At 38.0% G+C, this 17301-nt stretch overlaps 2 protein-coding genes across 2 annotated transcripts; one reads left to right on the forward strand and one right to left on the reverse strand.

Moving 5' to 3' along the window:
• Positions 1-5999: 5999 nt before the first annotated feature.
• LOC115682377 (cysteine-rich repeat secretory protein 38-like) lies at positions 6000-6920 on the reverse strand. The gene has a single exon (XM_030606586.2). It carries the CDS (start codon positions 6865-6867, stop codon positions 6145-6147), a length of 723 nt encoding a protein of 240 aa, XP_030462446.1. The 5' UTR covers positions 6868-6920; the 3' UTR covers positions 6000-6144.
• A 5011-nt stretch (positions 6921-11931) lies between these two features.
• Positions 11932-12315, forward strand: LOC130134778 (uncharacterized). The gene has a single exon (XM_056302455.1). It carries the CDS (start codon positions 11932-11934, stop codon positions 12313-12315), a length of 384 nt encoding a protein of 127 aa, XP_056158430.1.
• The last annotated feature ends 4986 nt before the right edge of the window (positions 12316-17301 follow it).

Below are 17301 nucleotides of genomic sequence, written 5' to 3' on the forward strand. Positions count from 1 at the left end.
TCAAAAGATCTCCTTGAAACTTTGAAATAGAAAGAACAATAGCAAGAAATTCCATTTTAATGGTAGAGTAATTCTTTTGACAATCGTTCCAATGCTTGGAGACAAATTGAACAATTTGTTCTTTATTGTCTTTAGATTGTTTAAGAATTCCTCCATAACCAATATCAGAAGCATCAGTTTCAACAATTTTGAAAGCAAAGGGATCAGCAAGATGTAAACAAGGAATTTCCTTGACAGTTCGTTTGATTTGTCTCACCATATCAGTATGAACCTGAGTCCATGGTGGAGGATCTTTTTTGAGCCTCTGATGGAGTGGTTTGCAAATTATTTTGATACAAGGAAAGAATTCAATAATATAATTCAGACTCCCAAGAAATCTTTGCAATTGATTTTTGTCTCTGATTTCATCAGGAAATTTTTCAGAAAATATTATTGACCTTTCAATGGGTATAATGGTTCCTCGATGAATGTAATGTCCTAGAAAACGTATTTTTGTTTTAAAAAGGGATATTTTAGGAGGTGAAACTACTAAACCATTCCTTTTCACAATATTGATAAAATGATTAATATGTTTAAAATGTTTTTCTATGGATGTAGAAAATATTAAAACATCATCTATGTAAATAATAATGTAATCAGAACAGGGATTAAAAATATCATTCATTATTCTTTGGAACTCAGAAGGGGCATTTTTTAATCCAAAAGGCATGACATTCCATTCATATTGGCCAAAAGGAACAATAAAAGCTGTTTTGTACCGATCCATTTCGCTGATTTGAATTTGCCAGAAGCCTGATTTCATATCAAATTTTGAAAAGATTTTTGCACTATGAAGTCTATTCAACAAATCTTTCTTATTGGGTATCGGATATCTTATCCATTTTAAGGCTGTATTTAAAGGTTTATAATTTATTACTAATCTTGGAACTCCTCTTTCTAGTTCAGCATTTTTGTTGACATAAAAAGCTGAGCAACTCCAAGGGGATTGGCTTTTCCTAATAAGCTTCTTCTCAAGAAGTTCTTGTATTTCTTTTTGACAGAAATTTAGAACTTCCTGATTCATTTGAGAAGGTCTAGCTTCAGTAGGAATATCCTTTTCTGAAAATCCTGATTCATAGGGCAAATCTACTATATGGCACTTTCGAGACCAAAAAGCATTATGAATGTTTGAACATATGGAATCTTTGATTTGATTTTCAAGACTAAAAATCTTCTTCTAAAGACTTGTTTCAGAAAGATTCTTATCAATCTTCTTGTATTCAAGATCTTCTTTAAGAAAATGAAGGTGAGTTTCTTTATCTTGGATTATACAATTAATCTCAGAAATGGAATGTTTTTTAAGAGTATTCAAATTTCTGGTTTGGGGTTTTGAAATGAAATCAAAGCATATTGTTTTGCCTAGAGTTTTAGTTTCAATTCCTTTTTCGGAAACCTTAAAGGCTGAAGTAAATTGATAAAAGGTGATCCCAAATTAACATTTTGTTTGATATTTTTGACAAGAAGAAAAGGGGTTTTATAGGAAATTTGGTCTTTCACAACTTCGGCTTTGGGGATCTTAAAGTTTATGTTTAGCTTATTCCCTGACGCTGATTTGAGGGACTAAGAAGTTTTTTCAAAATATTTGGTTGGAATAAGACCTTCTTTTATGCAATTGAGGTCTGCACCAGTATCAAAAAGGGCTGTTGTTTCTAAGATAAATTCATTTTGGACTCTTATAGAAATATTGATAATCCATTTTCGGGTGGTTATCTCAGAAAGCATTAAAAGGAAGTTTGTATCAGAAGAAGAAGGGGGTTGAGGAACATCATTTTCTTCAAAACCTTCTTCCTTTTGTTTTCTTTTTAAATTTTTCATTTTAATATCTAAAATATCCTTTTGCATAATAATCTGGGCAGCTTTGAGATCCTGTATTTCTTGCTTTTGTTTATTGATTTCGTGAGTAAGATCACTTATAGAAATAGGTTTAAAATTCGCTTTCCTAGCCTTGCTAAGGATGGTAGAAATATTATAAGGATTATTGGATTGAATAACTGGCTTAGGGTTTTGGAAATTATTCAAATATTTTATTTTTGTTTCAGGATCAGTGATTTGATCAATTGTTTGCAAAAGAATTTCTTCTTCTTTTGTCAAAACGTGTATTTCAAAACTGGTTGCTTCTTCATCTTCACTTTCTGAAGTAGAAGATGAAGAGTTTTCTAAATCACAAATCTGTAAACCTTTTTCAAAACTAGATTCATCAGAAGAACTACTATCAGTCTCAGCCATCAATTGGTTGAGTTGATTAATAGTTTCTTCATCCAAATCTAACTCATTAATAGTTTTGCTGATCTTACAAAATCGAGAAGTGTGGCCTTTCTTTCCACAATTATAGAAAGTAATGATTTTAAAATTTTTTCTTGGTTTCTTGGTTTTATCAAAATCGACATTTTCTTTCTTTTTGGAAAACTTTTTATCAAAATTTTTCTTATAAGGTTTCTTATAAGATTTCTTTTGATCTTTTTGTTTAGAAAGACATTTTCCTGAACACTTGGATTTTTCAAGGGATTCAAAAGATGGATCATACTGGGCACAAAAATCTCCTAATCCTTTTTTGGAAAGTTTTTGTTCCTTTTTTATCTATTTTTGAAGGTGTATATTGGTACACATTTGTGTTCCTATTTTATAAACATGAGAGGTTAATTCACCGTAAGAAAGATGGTCATATGGTATTTGATTTCCATATTCTTCTCTTATCTTATTGCAAACTTGCTCTCCTATGAGTTTTGGTAAATCAGTAAGAAATTTTTCTTTCCAAAAGGGTTGGTTACCATCCGTTCTTTGGAAAACTCTTTGTAAAAATATTTCTTTATATTTTCTGAATTCTCCTAAGGATCTGCATTTCATATTGGATAAAAGATCCTGGTTTTTGTCAAGAATATGAGAAGAGTCTCCTAAAAAATGCTGAGAGATAGAGAATATTAAAGTATTGATAGCATCTTGAATGGGTTGGTCATTTTCATCGACTATACTTTGGCCAAAAGGGTCAAGTTTATAAGCATTTAAAATTTGAGACCTTTGCTCATCATTCAGGTAGTTGTCCCACCATCCTTTGAGCTGGCCCGTAAATCCGGCTATTAAAAGATATGCAACAGAATGATCGGAAGTATCTGGAATAGTTTTATAAGTATTAGCAAGCATGACCATTTGTGTTAAAATATTTATGAGGTTCTGTTCAGAAACACCATCTATATTCCATTCATAAATTGCATCAGAAGAATATTTATTTTGGACTTTAGAAAAGGCTTCTTCTGTGAGGATGTCTGGAGGAGTGGCGCGTGAATAATACAATTTTTGGGGATCCTTCCAAGTGATGCGATTTATTTCGGGGATTGATTCAGTATCAAATTTATCCAAAAGATTGATTTGGTTGGAGGGCTCAATACGATCAGGAGTGTCTTTGACACTCAGGTTTTGTATCGAAGGAGTGTCTAGAATTAAAGGGTACTTGGGATTTAGAACTGCTTTTTCTTTGAGGAGTTTCCTCCTGTCTTCTAAAGCTTTAGCAAATTCAAAACTGGGATTTTTTGGAATTTCGAAATTCTTAAAGAGAGGTGGTTTTAAATCCCTTTTTGAAGTTAATATAGAAGAGGATGGAAGGCTATTTTGAACAGAGATTTCTATACGATCTAATTGTTTTCCTATAGTATGAAGATGTTGATTTGAGAAATTATTTTGTTCAACAAATTTTTTGATTCCTATACCATCTATTTCAGAAGCTGCTTTGAAAGGAGAAGCTATTATTTCAGTTTCTCGATGTTCAAATTTGATTTTTCTAAGAGGAGGATGATTAGACTCGATCACTTGACCATCGTCTAACTTCCATTTATAAAACTGATCTAAAACAAGAATCTGTTTTTCTTGTAGAAATTCATTTTCAAACCAATCAAAGAAGAATACTTGGACTTCATGTTGATACATGTAATCATAATACTCTTTTTTGATTTTGAGTGCTTGGTTTCTAAAATTTTTGAAGAACCAATCTCTGATTTATTTGTTTTTAAAAGAATTAAAATCTTGATTTAGGAATATTTTATCAGGTTCAAAAACTGATTCCAAAACATTGATTTTAGAATCTTCCATTTCAAAAGGAGTTGGATCAGGGAAGTCAAGGGTATGCTGATAAACTGGCCTAGAAATTCCTGACCTGCTATCTATTCCACTGATGTTTAGAAGAGGAGGAGCACTTGCAGTTGCTTCCTCAGGATTATTCAAAGGGATATTAGGAGTAGTATCTACTGATCTTCGGGAAGAAGTGGAATACCAAGAAGGAAGTGATCTGATATCACAAGATCTCCTAGGAATATCCACAGATCTTCTGGAAAATTGAATAGTTACTCTCCCTTAAGGATGTTGGATGATATTGGTAGGACCAGAATTTTGAATGACTTATTGGGGAATTCGATTTTCTAATTCCCACTGATCAGGATGGGTGATTTGATTCCAAGGAATGGTCCTAGGAATAGTAATATTAGCCTTAGAAATATCTGTTTGTAAAAGAAGGGTTTCTCTATTGGAATTCAATTTAAAAGCCTTACTGCCAAAAGCAGAATTCATTACCTTGTAATAAACTCGATAAATAAGGGCTATCGGGATAGAACCTTCAGCTATAGAATAATTATGAGTTTTTATTTGAAGGGTCAGAGATTTTAAAATATTTTTGTCTTTGAGAGAAATTGTGAGACCATGATGACTATTAAAATGAATTGGTCCGCTACAGAGACTTGTTTCTACGGCTCCAAGAATGGATTCGTCATATTTTAAAAGTCTCGCATCTCTTAAAACAAGGAGTAAGGAAGTATCTAAACCTTCTTTAGTAAGGGGTTTTGCACCAACCTGTACTAAACCTACATGCATATAATTCCATTTTTGGGAATGTTTTTTTATAGAATCTTTATTCAAGAGTTGTATTGAAGCAAAAGAGTTAAAAAGTGGCACGTCTCTTTCTTTAGTAACAATGACGTAGTCATTGTTACCAAAAAGTCTAAACTTTGAATGTTCATAAATTTGATTTAATTTTACCTTAGGAATAAACCAATTTTCAATGGATTTATTAAAATCTACAATGTTTATTTCTTCTCTATTTACTGGTCCTTGATCAGAGGACATTTGTGATAAAGAACTAGAGGAATACTCAGATCTTCTTATAGACTACTTTCTTCTTTTCAATTGATTTCGATGATGCTGACCAACGGACTCACTACCCCTCTGGGCTTTACTGCCGGGACCACATCCAGAAATCACACGAAAAGATCTCCACGAAGGAAATCGCCTTTTACTGCAATGATCTTACAAAAATTGTCTTTATCAACCCCTTGGCTCAAATACCATAAGTGGCCTAGGATCTGGGGATTAGTAATAGTAAAAATAAGACAAGGTAGATCTTAGTAATTAATAAACGATGTTCTAAATATTCAAAGTATCTTATATACTAATTAAATTTATAAAGAATTTTAGGTATATTTCTAGACCTAAATATAGAAAAAATATATTCTAATATAAAAGTGCTGATTTCTACACAGAAGACTATTAAATAAATAAAATTAAATAAAATAGCGAGCATTGCAGGCTATGTAAAGACCATAAGCAATATATAAAACGAAAAGTAGAATCACTAAACCAATCATGTAGGTGGTATTGTTAAGCAGAAAATGAAAAGGGCAAAACAGTAAGAAAAAGTAAGGATATATAACAAATGCAGTAAATTGCTTTAAAGTAAAGTACAGACCATCCACAGGCGGTTCGACTTGCTATTTGTGGGGTATGTAAATGTAAATGTTAGAAAGGAATGGAAATATATATTTACACACACAAATATATACACGCGCGCGCGCACTATCACACTTATGTAATGACAATTACAGAATGTAGACTTTTGCATAGCACTGGTTATGCTAACTTAAAACAAAACGACAACGTTTGTGTAAGAAATTAGTGATGGCATATTGATGAATGCATCAAACTTCTATATGCAAACAGCCTATATAATCCATTCATTTAATGAAACAGTGTCAAGTAAATTCCCACACTCGCCTTCACTTTATTTACGCTAGGAACACCCTAGCTAGGGAATAATCAAACCACACTAAGGTCCTTGAGCTAGGACTCTTAAACGTTGACAAAAGTGTAAATCTCATATCTAATGTTGCAGCTCCCGCCAAGCACTCGTCCGCCTTCCTTCCCGTCGCAACAGCTCGGCAGCTTGCCGATCGCGCCCTCCAAACACTCCTTGCACTCCGTCGCCGACAGGTCCCTTGTACACTGCACCAATCCGTACAGCTTCATCTTATCCTCCAGTCCCATCTCCCCGGTCGCGTACAGCTTCGGCACCGTGTAAGCCTCCTCGACCAGCCCAGTCAGCAGCCCCCTTACCTTGCTGTTGAACGCTTCAGGGTCGCTCACGTTGTTTATGTTATAGAAGGAGAACCTGTTGGCATTGTCGATCTGGCCGAAGAAGTCGGTGTCGAGGTACTTGAACATGCACTCGTCGAACCACATTACCGCCCCCTTGTTGCGAGGGCAGCGGCGGCGGATCTCGGCACCAGCGTCAGCCACGCAGGCCTTGCAGTCCGAGGCCGATTGGTCGCCTCGGCACAGCGCGAGGCCGTAGACCTGGTCTGGGTACTGGCCAATGGAGCCGAGGCCGAAGCCCAAGGAAGGGGTTTTGGCGTAGAGGAAGCTGGTGAGCTTGTTGAGGTTGGATTCATAAAGGCCGTTGGCAGTGAAGTTACCGGAGGTCGAGCAAACATGGTAGAACGGGAAGGCACCGAGAGCGGCCCGAAGGAGGAGGGTAGAACAAAGCGGCAGCAAGACGAAGCGGGCCGAAGACATATTGTTACTTATAGTTTGCTGTGTGTGAGCTGTGAGATGAAGTGGTGTCACCTTCGTGTTTGTGTTTGTGATGAGAATGTTATTTGCGTGCATATTATGTAGGCATTGAGAGGAGATCAGCGAAGGCTTGAAATTGTCATGGTTTTGGACCAAAGGGAAGAAGTTTCAAAGGGCGCGGTTTTTTCCTTTGCAGCTTCGCATGTTCGATTTTTAGTTGGATTAGCTCGCAGAGAACTTCGCGGAAAATGCGGGCAACGACAACTTGAGAAACTATCGTATTGTATTCAACCAAAGATAATTCGCGAAAAATTCTTCCGCATGGGAGTGATTATGGGGAGAGAAGGCCGGTTTTCGCAAGAAATTGTTCTCGCGCTTGTATAATTAAGTTGATGTGGGAGGCTTCGCTATGCATTAAAAGGGTAAATTATGCAGAAAGATGTTTTCGAGACAACAACTTGAGCTCTGAAATAAGTATCATATGCAAAGAAACAAAATTTGACGAGGCAATCAGCATCATACTATAGGTAGGAATAGTAGCATTACCGGTGTCAAGATTGGTTTACCAAATACTATGCCATAACAAATTATGACAAAGTTAAATTAAAATTACCATTTGAAGTGGTTTTTTAACGTGGTTAGGAGTGTCGACGGGTCATTAATGGCTAATGCCGTCCTTTGTCGACTGTGACGATTTTTATCTGATCAGATCGTGTAATTATAGAATCACACAAGTCTGTGGCCCTTGAGAGTTGTTATCATTAAAATTTGTAGGTATGAGATAATGGATTAGCAGACCAAGTGCTTCTTTTCTTGTTCTACTAACCTGAAATATAATTTGCTTTAGCTGCATTGATGTGTTGCACAATCTGTGTTTCCGATTGTGTTCAACTAGCATTTGAAGTAACAACTTAAATTTGACTGGAAATCATGTATCTTACTTCCTTTTTCTTATCAACTTTATATACTACCGCAAGGTTACTATAACAACGAAAAATTAGAAATAGGTTCATTTCATACAGCAAGAGGGGAAAAGAGATCATCTCTACATGCAAAATTTAGAAACTGGCGTTGGGGAAAAACGGTTAATGAAATTGGCGAAATATGATAAGAATCTATTACAACGCGAAAGAAAGGATACTGACTATACCATACTGATTATTCAATCGCGAACCTTATCCTTATAAACCATGAATGAGATGAAGGTACCTATAGTTATACCAGTATAATTTGTATAGGTGCATGTAATATTTGTATTAATTTGAAAAAGTTTAGTTGATTTTGCAGAAATATCCCGAGAGAAAATTACAAATTGTTCCGTAGGGGTCTCCACTTTCTAGAATCAATCTTTGGATAAGTCTATCAAATAAGCTAGACTTCTGGGGCAAATGGTGAAAAGTAAAGTGACTAAACATCGAGGTTTGACTAGTTAGCAAATACTACCTCGTACGTATTTGTGTTCTTCTTCACATGTATGATTCTCGAAGGCATTACGAGGTCACATCTTGCATATATTTCAATGCATTTTTTCTCTGTGGGTCCAGACATATTTTTCGATAATTACTCAAGTCTAGAAGTCCCTTCACCGTGTGCGCAAACGGATTTGTATTACGGGAAATTGATGCATAGTACAATCCAAAAGTTTAAACTGATAGGTGAATATAGACCACATACTTATAAAACAAGCATATGAATCCCGTAAGCAAATGATATTGGATACTTTAAAGCCCCTCTCACACACAAGTCGAATTTACGACGCGAACAATTTGATGAACTAGGAGCCGCACACACAATATGAATTGGGACAAAACCTGAATCTAAAACCATATTACAGAGTCCAACCAAAAGTTTAAGCGCATAAATGGAGGAAGATCCGCATGTATATTAAGAGCATATAAACCACGAAAACAAGTGATCCGTGATATTTTAAGAGAAATGAATATATTTCTTGTGTGATTACCTATTATTGCTAAATGCAATGGCTTCCAACATTAGCACATAAAATAATGTAACAAATTTATAATTTTAGTGATGATTGATTCATCAGAGCATGACCCAGGACAACATCCCCAAAGATAATAGCAGATAAACAACCCATTTGACTGGTAATTGCGTTTACTGGGCAAATCAGAATTTTAAAAATTCTAGAGAGTTGGTGATTTTAGGTAATCACGCACGTATCTAGTGTCCTCTTCGTCAGCGTCGCTGACCATCTCAAACTTCTTCTGATCTTCGTTGTGACCCGGCCAGTTATTTACGCTACGAAGAATTATCCATTCCACCTCTGGCATAGTAAAACAAATCACGTGGTTATGAAATACTCAAATGATTTCGAATTTCAAACGACCTCGTATGTAAACTATTTGTATCATTTTCCCGGTTGAATAGAGTAGTTCTCTCGTGTAGAGAGTATCTTGCGCTTGTAAAGACATGCGACTCGATAACTTGTTGAATCAACCGAAGCTGCGTGTCTCGTCCTCAATTCAACGAAGATGGGTGCAATTATGACCACAAGAAACTTTTTCAAAGAGTGGGCAACTGGAAGAGTTTTTGAAATTATAGAATGGGATTTTTATTGTACTATAGAATCTATTTGTTTTTGTTTTATGACATTGTAGTATAGTTATGAAAATCAGCGCGGCCTCATTCAATTAAAAGAATTAATACTTTATATATTATGAAATGTCATGACACCATAAATTATAGGATCTTATATTTTACTACGTTTTCCCCTTGCTTATGGTGAAAACACCATTAGTCATCATAAAGTATTGTAGAGCACATAAAAGAAGGGATAATTGTTCAAAATGTTCTAAACCTATCGTACGATGGCCAATTCAATCCTAAATCATTCAATTTTGTCAATTTAGTCTTAAATATTTTGAAGATTTGTCAATTTAATCATAAATCTATTATTTGGATATTTGGCCAGAAGGACCATATGGACAAATTGTTAAAAAGTTCAAGACTAAATTGACATAATTGACAAGTTTAGGACAAAATTGATAACTCGTCAAAAGGTTTAGTACTGGATTGACACAATTGAAAGGTTTAGAACTAAACTGGCCTTTATACAATAGGTTTTGGACTTTTTGGATAATTTTCTCCATAAAATAAGCCCATTTACACTTGATTACAACTAAACAATATAACATCGTAAAAAGGACAAAAATCTTTTTAAGATAGTTTACTTTTTAGTTTCGACGGAAAAAATGTCGTAAATTAAAATTTTGCGCTTTAGTACATTTTGAACCCAAATACGATTAGATGTAGTGAATATCTGTACAAAGTCATCAAGTTAAAAATCTGTATTCTGCGACATTCTATACTTGATTAATTATGAGACAGCTGAAGGTTGCTGGGTAGTGGTGACTATGTTCATTTTCTTGGCTGGATTTTCTCGAGACTACCTCTGGGTGTATTTGTAACGTTTTCCTAATGTGGGTTACATTAATTGAGATTGTTATTACCCGCTTACGGGTCTGGTCTAATAAGGTTGGATATAAGGTTTCTTGATTGGTCGGATATGGGCTCGGCTTGTGTGGGTCGAGTTCGGCTCGGCCCATTATAAGAGGGCCTGGCTGGAAACTCTATAAATAGAGCTGCAGATCCCTCCTCTGCACCGAACTCTCTCCAATCTCTCTCAAACGCTCTCAAACTCATCTAAGGCTTCCGTGAGCTAGCTGAGGCGGTCTCATAGCGCCGGGACTTCGGGGGTGACAGGGGAGAAGACCTACGGCACCAGTTCATCGTCATTTCCGCATCCAGGACGATGGAATCCAAATCAGATGCACAAATTCTATCCATCTTTTTACCGTACCGTTAATATCTCGCTATGGTGATCCTAGGGCACTCGGCTGAGCCATACGGGCCGGCCAACATGTGGTATCAGAGCTGCCATAGTCGAGAAACGGGCCGGTACTGTTCGTATGTGTTTTTATTTTTTTTCATCCGTTGAATGTTAGAATAAATCACATAGATGGATAGATCGTCGCGAGACGAGTAAAATGAGTGGTCGCCGGCCTCCGGCTGCACGTGTCGCCACGCGCCGGGGCGTCGGAGAGCCCCGGCGGCACACGCGCGGCCACGCGCTAGGTTTTCCTCAAGCCGGGTAGATCCGGCTGACCCGACCCAACTCCGGACCCGACCCATTGACCCGACCCAGGTCCGACCCGTTGACCCGACCCAGGGTCCGACCCGTTGACCCGACCCGAACCCGACCCGTTAACCGAACCGGTCAACCGGTCGGACCGGTAAGCGGTCAGATCGGTCGAACCGGCCTTTTTGGCCGGCTTAGGAGCCGACGCGCCGCACCTTCAGGAGGCGCGTGAGGGCGCGTCCGAGCTCCGATTGGAGCGTGCAAGGTACCGGCGTGCTCGTATAAGGATTATCTACACGATGGTATATTTATTTTACATGTTTGATACTTTTAAGGATGTGAAAATACATATGAAACCCTATATACGCGTATTTTTAGGGTATATTTTCGTATTTTCCTGTATTTCTCTATGGTTTAAGAGATACATATTAAAGCTTACATGTATATGATGACATAAGGACGTGTAGATCATGTTTCATTGATAGTATGTATAAGGTTCAACATATATCAATGTATAGAGCAATGTAATTAGCATGGTATGTAATTTTAGAGACATTACCCATGTCTTCCAGTCTAAAATTACATCTATATAGTATATGTGAGACATAAAGTTTATGCCTTAATATGAGAGAGTTTCAATGATTCAATTTGGTAGTGACCGCCAAAGTGGCACATTTGATTGAGTTTGAGAAATATCAATCTCGTATTGTTAGGATGTCTCCTGTTCTAATGTGTTGTCATACTCCCAAAGGAGGTGATTATGTATTGGTTCATGGAGGGATGCATGTACAACATGCGTGAGGAATGACTGATCCTAGTGGTTCATACACCCAAAGGTGGTGAATTCATAAAAGATTGGAATACATTCTCGTGGCCGTTGTCATGTAGAGGGTATACAATTGCATGTCATGTATTCTGCCCAAAGGTGATTATATGATGACGTGTGTAACTCTCAGGAAAGTACTCACATGATGCTGATTATAGACATTGCTTGTTTTTTAACAGTCACCTTCTCCATAAACGACAACTCCATAAGTATTGAGGTTCTTACTGGTTCAAACTTTAAGAAATGGAAAGAGGATTTTCTATTTGGTATGGAACTGGTAGATATTCATATTGCTCTCACTGAGGATAAGCCAGCAGATGTCACTGCTGATAGTACGGATATGGAAAAAGCACTGAGTGCCGCCTGGGCAAAGAGCAATAGGATTTGCTTGTTACTGATGAAGCGATCCATTAAGGACCATTTGAAGAGTAGTTTACCAGCTGACTGCACTGCTAAAGAAATGATGGAAACCTTGCAAGCAAGGAACCGTGACTCGTCTAATGCTGAGGCTGGGACATACATGTAGTTACTCAGTAATATGAGGTATGATGGTTCAAGTGGGGTTAGGGATTACGTCCTTAGGATGGTAGACCAGCAGACGAAACTAAAGGTTCATGAGATTATCCTTTTTGATGCTTTCATTGTGCATCAAGCCCTGAACACACTTCCTGTTGAGTATGGAATTGTAAAGACCAACTATAATTCCCAAAATGAAAAGTGGTCGGTCAATGACCTGATAGTCAGGTAGTGGCAGAGGAAGAGAAACTGAAGAAAGATAAAGGGAATCTTGCTTTCTATGCCTCTAGTTCCAGTAGCAGGAAGAGTAGTAAGTTCAAGAATCGTACTCAGAAAGGAACTCCTGAAACCACCGGTCATTTAGACAATCTGGGTCCTGAGAAAACACCTTTGAAGAAGAATGGTGTTCACTGCTACTTTTGTAGGAGGAAGGGTCACATGAAGAAAGACTGCAATAGATATAAAACTTGGTTGTCCAAGCGTGAGCAGTCAGGTATTGATTCTTTGGCACTTGTTTATGAATCCAACCTATTAGAAGCCCTATCCAGTTCTTGGTGGCTAGATAGCGGTGCAACTAATCATGTTGCGTATACCATACAGGGATTCACAAACAGAAGGAAGCCAAATCAGGATGAATTCTGTAGGAAACAACAAGAGAGTCGACGTCAAGTTCGTGGGAGATGTCATATTAATTTTGGATTCTGGTTTTAATATGATGTTAAGAAACACCTTTTTATGTACCTTCCTTCAGACGGAACTTAGTTTCCGTATCAAGTTTGGATGTTTGTGGCTACTCTTTTGAAATAAAGAACAATGTGGTTTTTATGTTCTTTGATTCAAATAAGGTTGGGTGCTGCAACATATCGAATGGATTGTACAGATTGTATTTATCTCCCCATGATATATACGTCGCTTATACAGCTGAAAGGGTTGTTTCCAAAAGACCTCTACCTAAGGAACAGTCTTATGCATTGTGGCATAAACGACTTGGTCACATTTCTAAGGAAAGAGTGGAAAGGCTAATAAAGACAAACATCCTGTCTACTCTTGAAAGTGACCTAGATACTTGCGTAGACTGTTGTAGGGGTAAGATGACCAAGATAAAGAAGAAAACCGCAGTCCGTAGTTCTGACCTGTTGGAGGTCATTAGGTCATTCATACTGACATCAGTGGACCCTATACGGCAACATTGTGTAAAAATTTCTATTTCATCACATTTACAGACGACTATTCTCGATATGGTTATCTGTTCTTGATTAAAGAGAAGTCTGAGTCTCTTGACAAGTTCAAGATTTTTTGGACTGAAGTCGAGAAACAGCTTGGAAAAGTCATAAAAGTTGTCAGATCTTATCGAGGTGGTGAATATTATGGCAGGCATGGCGATGCTGGACAGCTGAAAGGGCCATTTACCAAATACTTGGAGGATTCTGGAATAGTGGCTCAATTTACCATGCCCAAGAGTCCTGAACAAAACGGTGTGGCCGAAAGGCGGAATCGCACCCTTATGGACATGATGAGGAGTATGATTAGCAGGACGAACTTACCTGATTTTCTATGGGGTGAAGCCTTGAGAACAGCTCTCTACATTCTAAATCGTGTTCCTACCAAGGCTGTTCCAAAGACTCATTTTGAATTATGGACTGGACGTAAACCTAGCCTAAATCATCTTAAAGTTTGGGGGTGTCCTACAGAAGTAAGGTTATACAATCCAACATTGAGCAAGTTGGAATCCAGAACCACTCGATGTTACTTCGTATCTTACCCAGATCATTCGAAGGGGTATCGGTTTTATAATCCCCATGGAGGCACAAGAATTGTGGAATCACAGACAGCGAAGTTTCTGAAATTTGATGTGGCCGAAGGAGGTAGTTGCTCTCAGACTATTGAGGATAATGATATGGTAGGTACTAATATATCTTTCTCTTTACCTGTACAGATGATAATGGAGACCCCTACACCACAGACTGAGCCTGTTGTGGTCCAGGATTCTGTTATTGAAATAGCTCCTGATGAAGTACTTCAAGCCCCTCAGGTGTAGGATGAGGTTGTAATAGCTCCACTAAAGAGATCTATCAGGCAGAGACGATCGGCTATACCACCAGATTATATGGTCTATCTGGGAGAGCATGACTACGATATAGACTGCGTGGTTGATCCAGTAACTCATTCAAATGCTATTTCTTGTCCTCAATCAGATATGTGGGTGGATGCAATGAAAGACGAGATACAATCTATGAAATATAATGGTGTTTGGGAGCTTGTTGAGTTGCCTAAAGATTACAAGCCCATCGGTTGCAAATGGGTATACAAGACTAAAAGAGACTCCAAAGGAAAGATTGAGAAGTTCAAAGCCAGACTGGTAACCAAATGTTTCACTCATAAAGAATGAGTAGACTATGAGGCAACTTTTTCTCCAGTCTCTTCTAAAGATTCTTTCAGAGTGATTATGGCATTAGTAGCTCATTTTGACATGGAGTTACACTAGATGGATGTTAAGACTGCCTTTCTGAATAGAGACCTTGATGAGGAAGTCTATATGGTGCAACCCGAAGGTTTTGCAGCTAATGATTCGGGTGAGCTTGTGTGTAGATTGAAGAAGTCTATTTATGGCCTCAAACAAGCTTCTAGACAATGGTATTTGAAGTTTCATAGTGTTGTCACTTCATTCGGTTTTGTTGAGAACAGGTTGGATCAGTGTATATACAGCAAGGTCAGTGGGAGGAAATTTATTTTTCTCATACTCTATGTAGATGACATATTGCTTGCAAGTAGTGATATTGATTTACTACATGAGACAAAGCGAATGTTGTCGAAGAATTTTGACATGAAGGACCTTGATGAGGCGTCTTTTGTCCTAGGCATTGAGATCCATAGGGATCGTTCTCGCCGAGTATTGGGTTTATCTCAGAGGACATATGTTGATCGTATTCTAGAAAGATTCAGTATGCAGCACTGCAGGCCAGGAATTGCTCCTGTCGTAAAGGGTGATAAACTGAGTCTGTCACAGTGTCCTCATAGAGATGTTGAGAAAACCCAAATGAAGGATATACCTTATGCTAGTGCACTTGGAAGTATCATGTATGCTCAAGTTTGCACTAGACCAGACATTGCTTTTGCAGCAGGACTTCTAGGTAGATATCAGTCAAATCCAGGATACGATCACTGGGTTGCTGCCAAGAAGGTTTTGAGGTACTTAAAGAGGACAAAAGACTATATGCTGATCTACAAACATGTTCAAGACCTACAGCTGGTAGGGTATTTGGATTCAGACTTTGCTGGCTGTCAGGATGAAAAAAAGTCGACAACGGGTTACGTCTTTAAGTTAGCAGAAGGTGCAGTATCATGGAAAAGTGAGAAACAGAAATCAATGACATCCTCTACCATGCAAGCGGAGTTTGTAGTATGCTTTTCGACCGCTACTTAGGCAATTTGGCTCCGGAACCTCATTAGGGTGTTGACCGTTTTTGATTTTGTGGATCGGCCCATACAGTTGTATTGTGACAATAACTCTGCAGTGTTGTTTGTTAACACAACAGAGGTCTCAAGGGGTCTAAACATATGGAAGTCAAGTACTTGACTATAAAGGAAAAAGTCAGGGATGGTGACATTACAGTAGAGCACATTTCCACAGATGATATGGTAGCAGATCCACTAACTAAAGGCCTTCGCCCCTGTATTTTTGAACGACATGTCGTTAGCATGAGCTTAGGAGTATCATGGGATACTATTGTTTAGTGGGAGCTGCTTTTATTTATGCTCTAATAAATTTTACATCTGTGTTTTGTTACTCTTTGTAACATTTTGGATGTGTATCAACTCATTTGCATTCAATAAGGTGTTTCTGAATGCATTGTTATCATGTTAAATACACATATAAGGTGAAAATCTTAAGGTACTGTATAAACCTTGAGTAAAGGCTATGGGCATTCAGTTATTAGCCTTAAGGATATGTCTTATTACACATAAAGTAATGTTAACAATAAGGATAAGACATATGTAGGCTCATTGGAACCATAAAGATATTCTCTAGTGACACATCAGGTTTTTGTGACACTTAAGGAAAGAGAATGAGGACTGACAAAGGGGATGATACATGAGGTATTACTCTTTATGAGGTGTCATCCGTTTGCCACACAGCCATATCGAATCCATATCAGTAAAGTCTAAGACACTTGTGACCATGGAAGGCTCTGCATGATTACATACAGTTACCGCCATGATTCGGTGTTTAAAACTTTATGGGATCGGATTGACTATTAAGAATTATCCATAGACCAAATAAAGGTGCACATAAGGTACGATTTCAATTAATATAGCCCAAGTGGGAGAATATAACGTTTTCCTAATGTGGGTTACATTAATTGAGATTGTTATTACCCGCTTACGGGTCTGGTCTAATAAGGTTGGATATAAGGTTTCTTGATTGGTCGGATATGGGCCCGGCTTGTGTGGGCCGAGTTCGGCCCGGCCCGTTATGAGAGGGCCTGGCTGGAAACTCTATAAATAGAGCTGCAGGTCCCTCCTCTGCACCTAACTCTCTCCAATCTCTCTCAAACGCTCTCAAACTCACATAAGGCTTCCGTGAGCTAGCTGAGGCGGTCTCATAGCGCCGGGACTTCGGGGGTGACAGGGGAGAAGACCTACGGCACCGATTCATCGTCATTTCTGCATCCAGGACGATGGAATCCAAATCAGATGCACAAATTCTATCCATCCTTTTACCGTATCGTTAATATCTCAATATGGTGATCCTAGGGAGCTCGGCCGAGCCATACGGGCCGGCCAACAGTATTGATTTATATGTCCCGATAATTATTCAATAGATGCATAAGTGAATTTTTCCTGGGCGACCGTATTGTCTCTTTATTGAGTAAATATTTGTACCTGCTTAGTAATCTATTAGCTTTCCCTTAGTGATTCACCTCTGAGAAGATCATGATAACAATTTCACCGCACCTTTCTCTTCTTCGTGTGTATGTAAAATGTTCTCAATCAC

Source organism: Syzygium oleosum, unplaced genomic scaffold (genome assembly GCF_021117445.2).
Source record: "Syzygium oleosum isolate NSW1041296 unplaced genomic scaffold, Sole_v2.1 Sole_v2.23, whole genome shotgun sequence".
Lineage (NCBI taxonomy): Eukaryota > Viridiplantae > Streptophyta > Magnoliopsida > Myrtales > Myrtaceae > Syzygium > Syzygium oleosum.

Bases quoted from the DNA above. Each gene is read 5' to 3' on its own strand.
- LOC130134778 (XM_056302455.1), top strand. From the start codon at position 11,932: ATGATGCTGATTATAGACATTGCTTGTTTTTTAACAGTCACCTTCTCC.
- LOC115682377 (XM_030606586.2), bottom strand. From the start codon at position 6,867: ATGTCTTCGGCCCGCTTCGTCTTGCTGCCGCTTTGTTCTACCCTCCTC.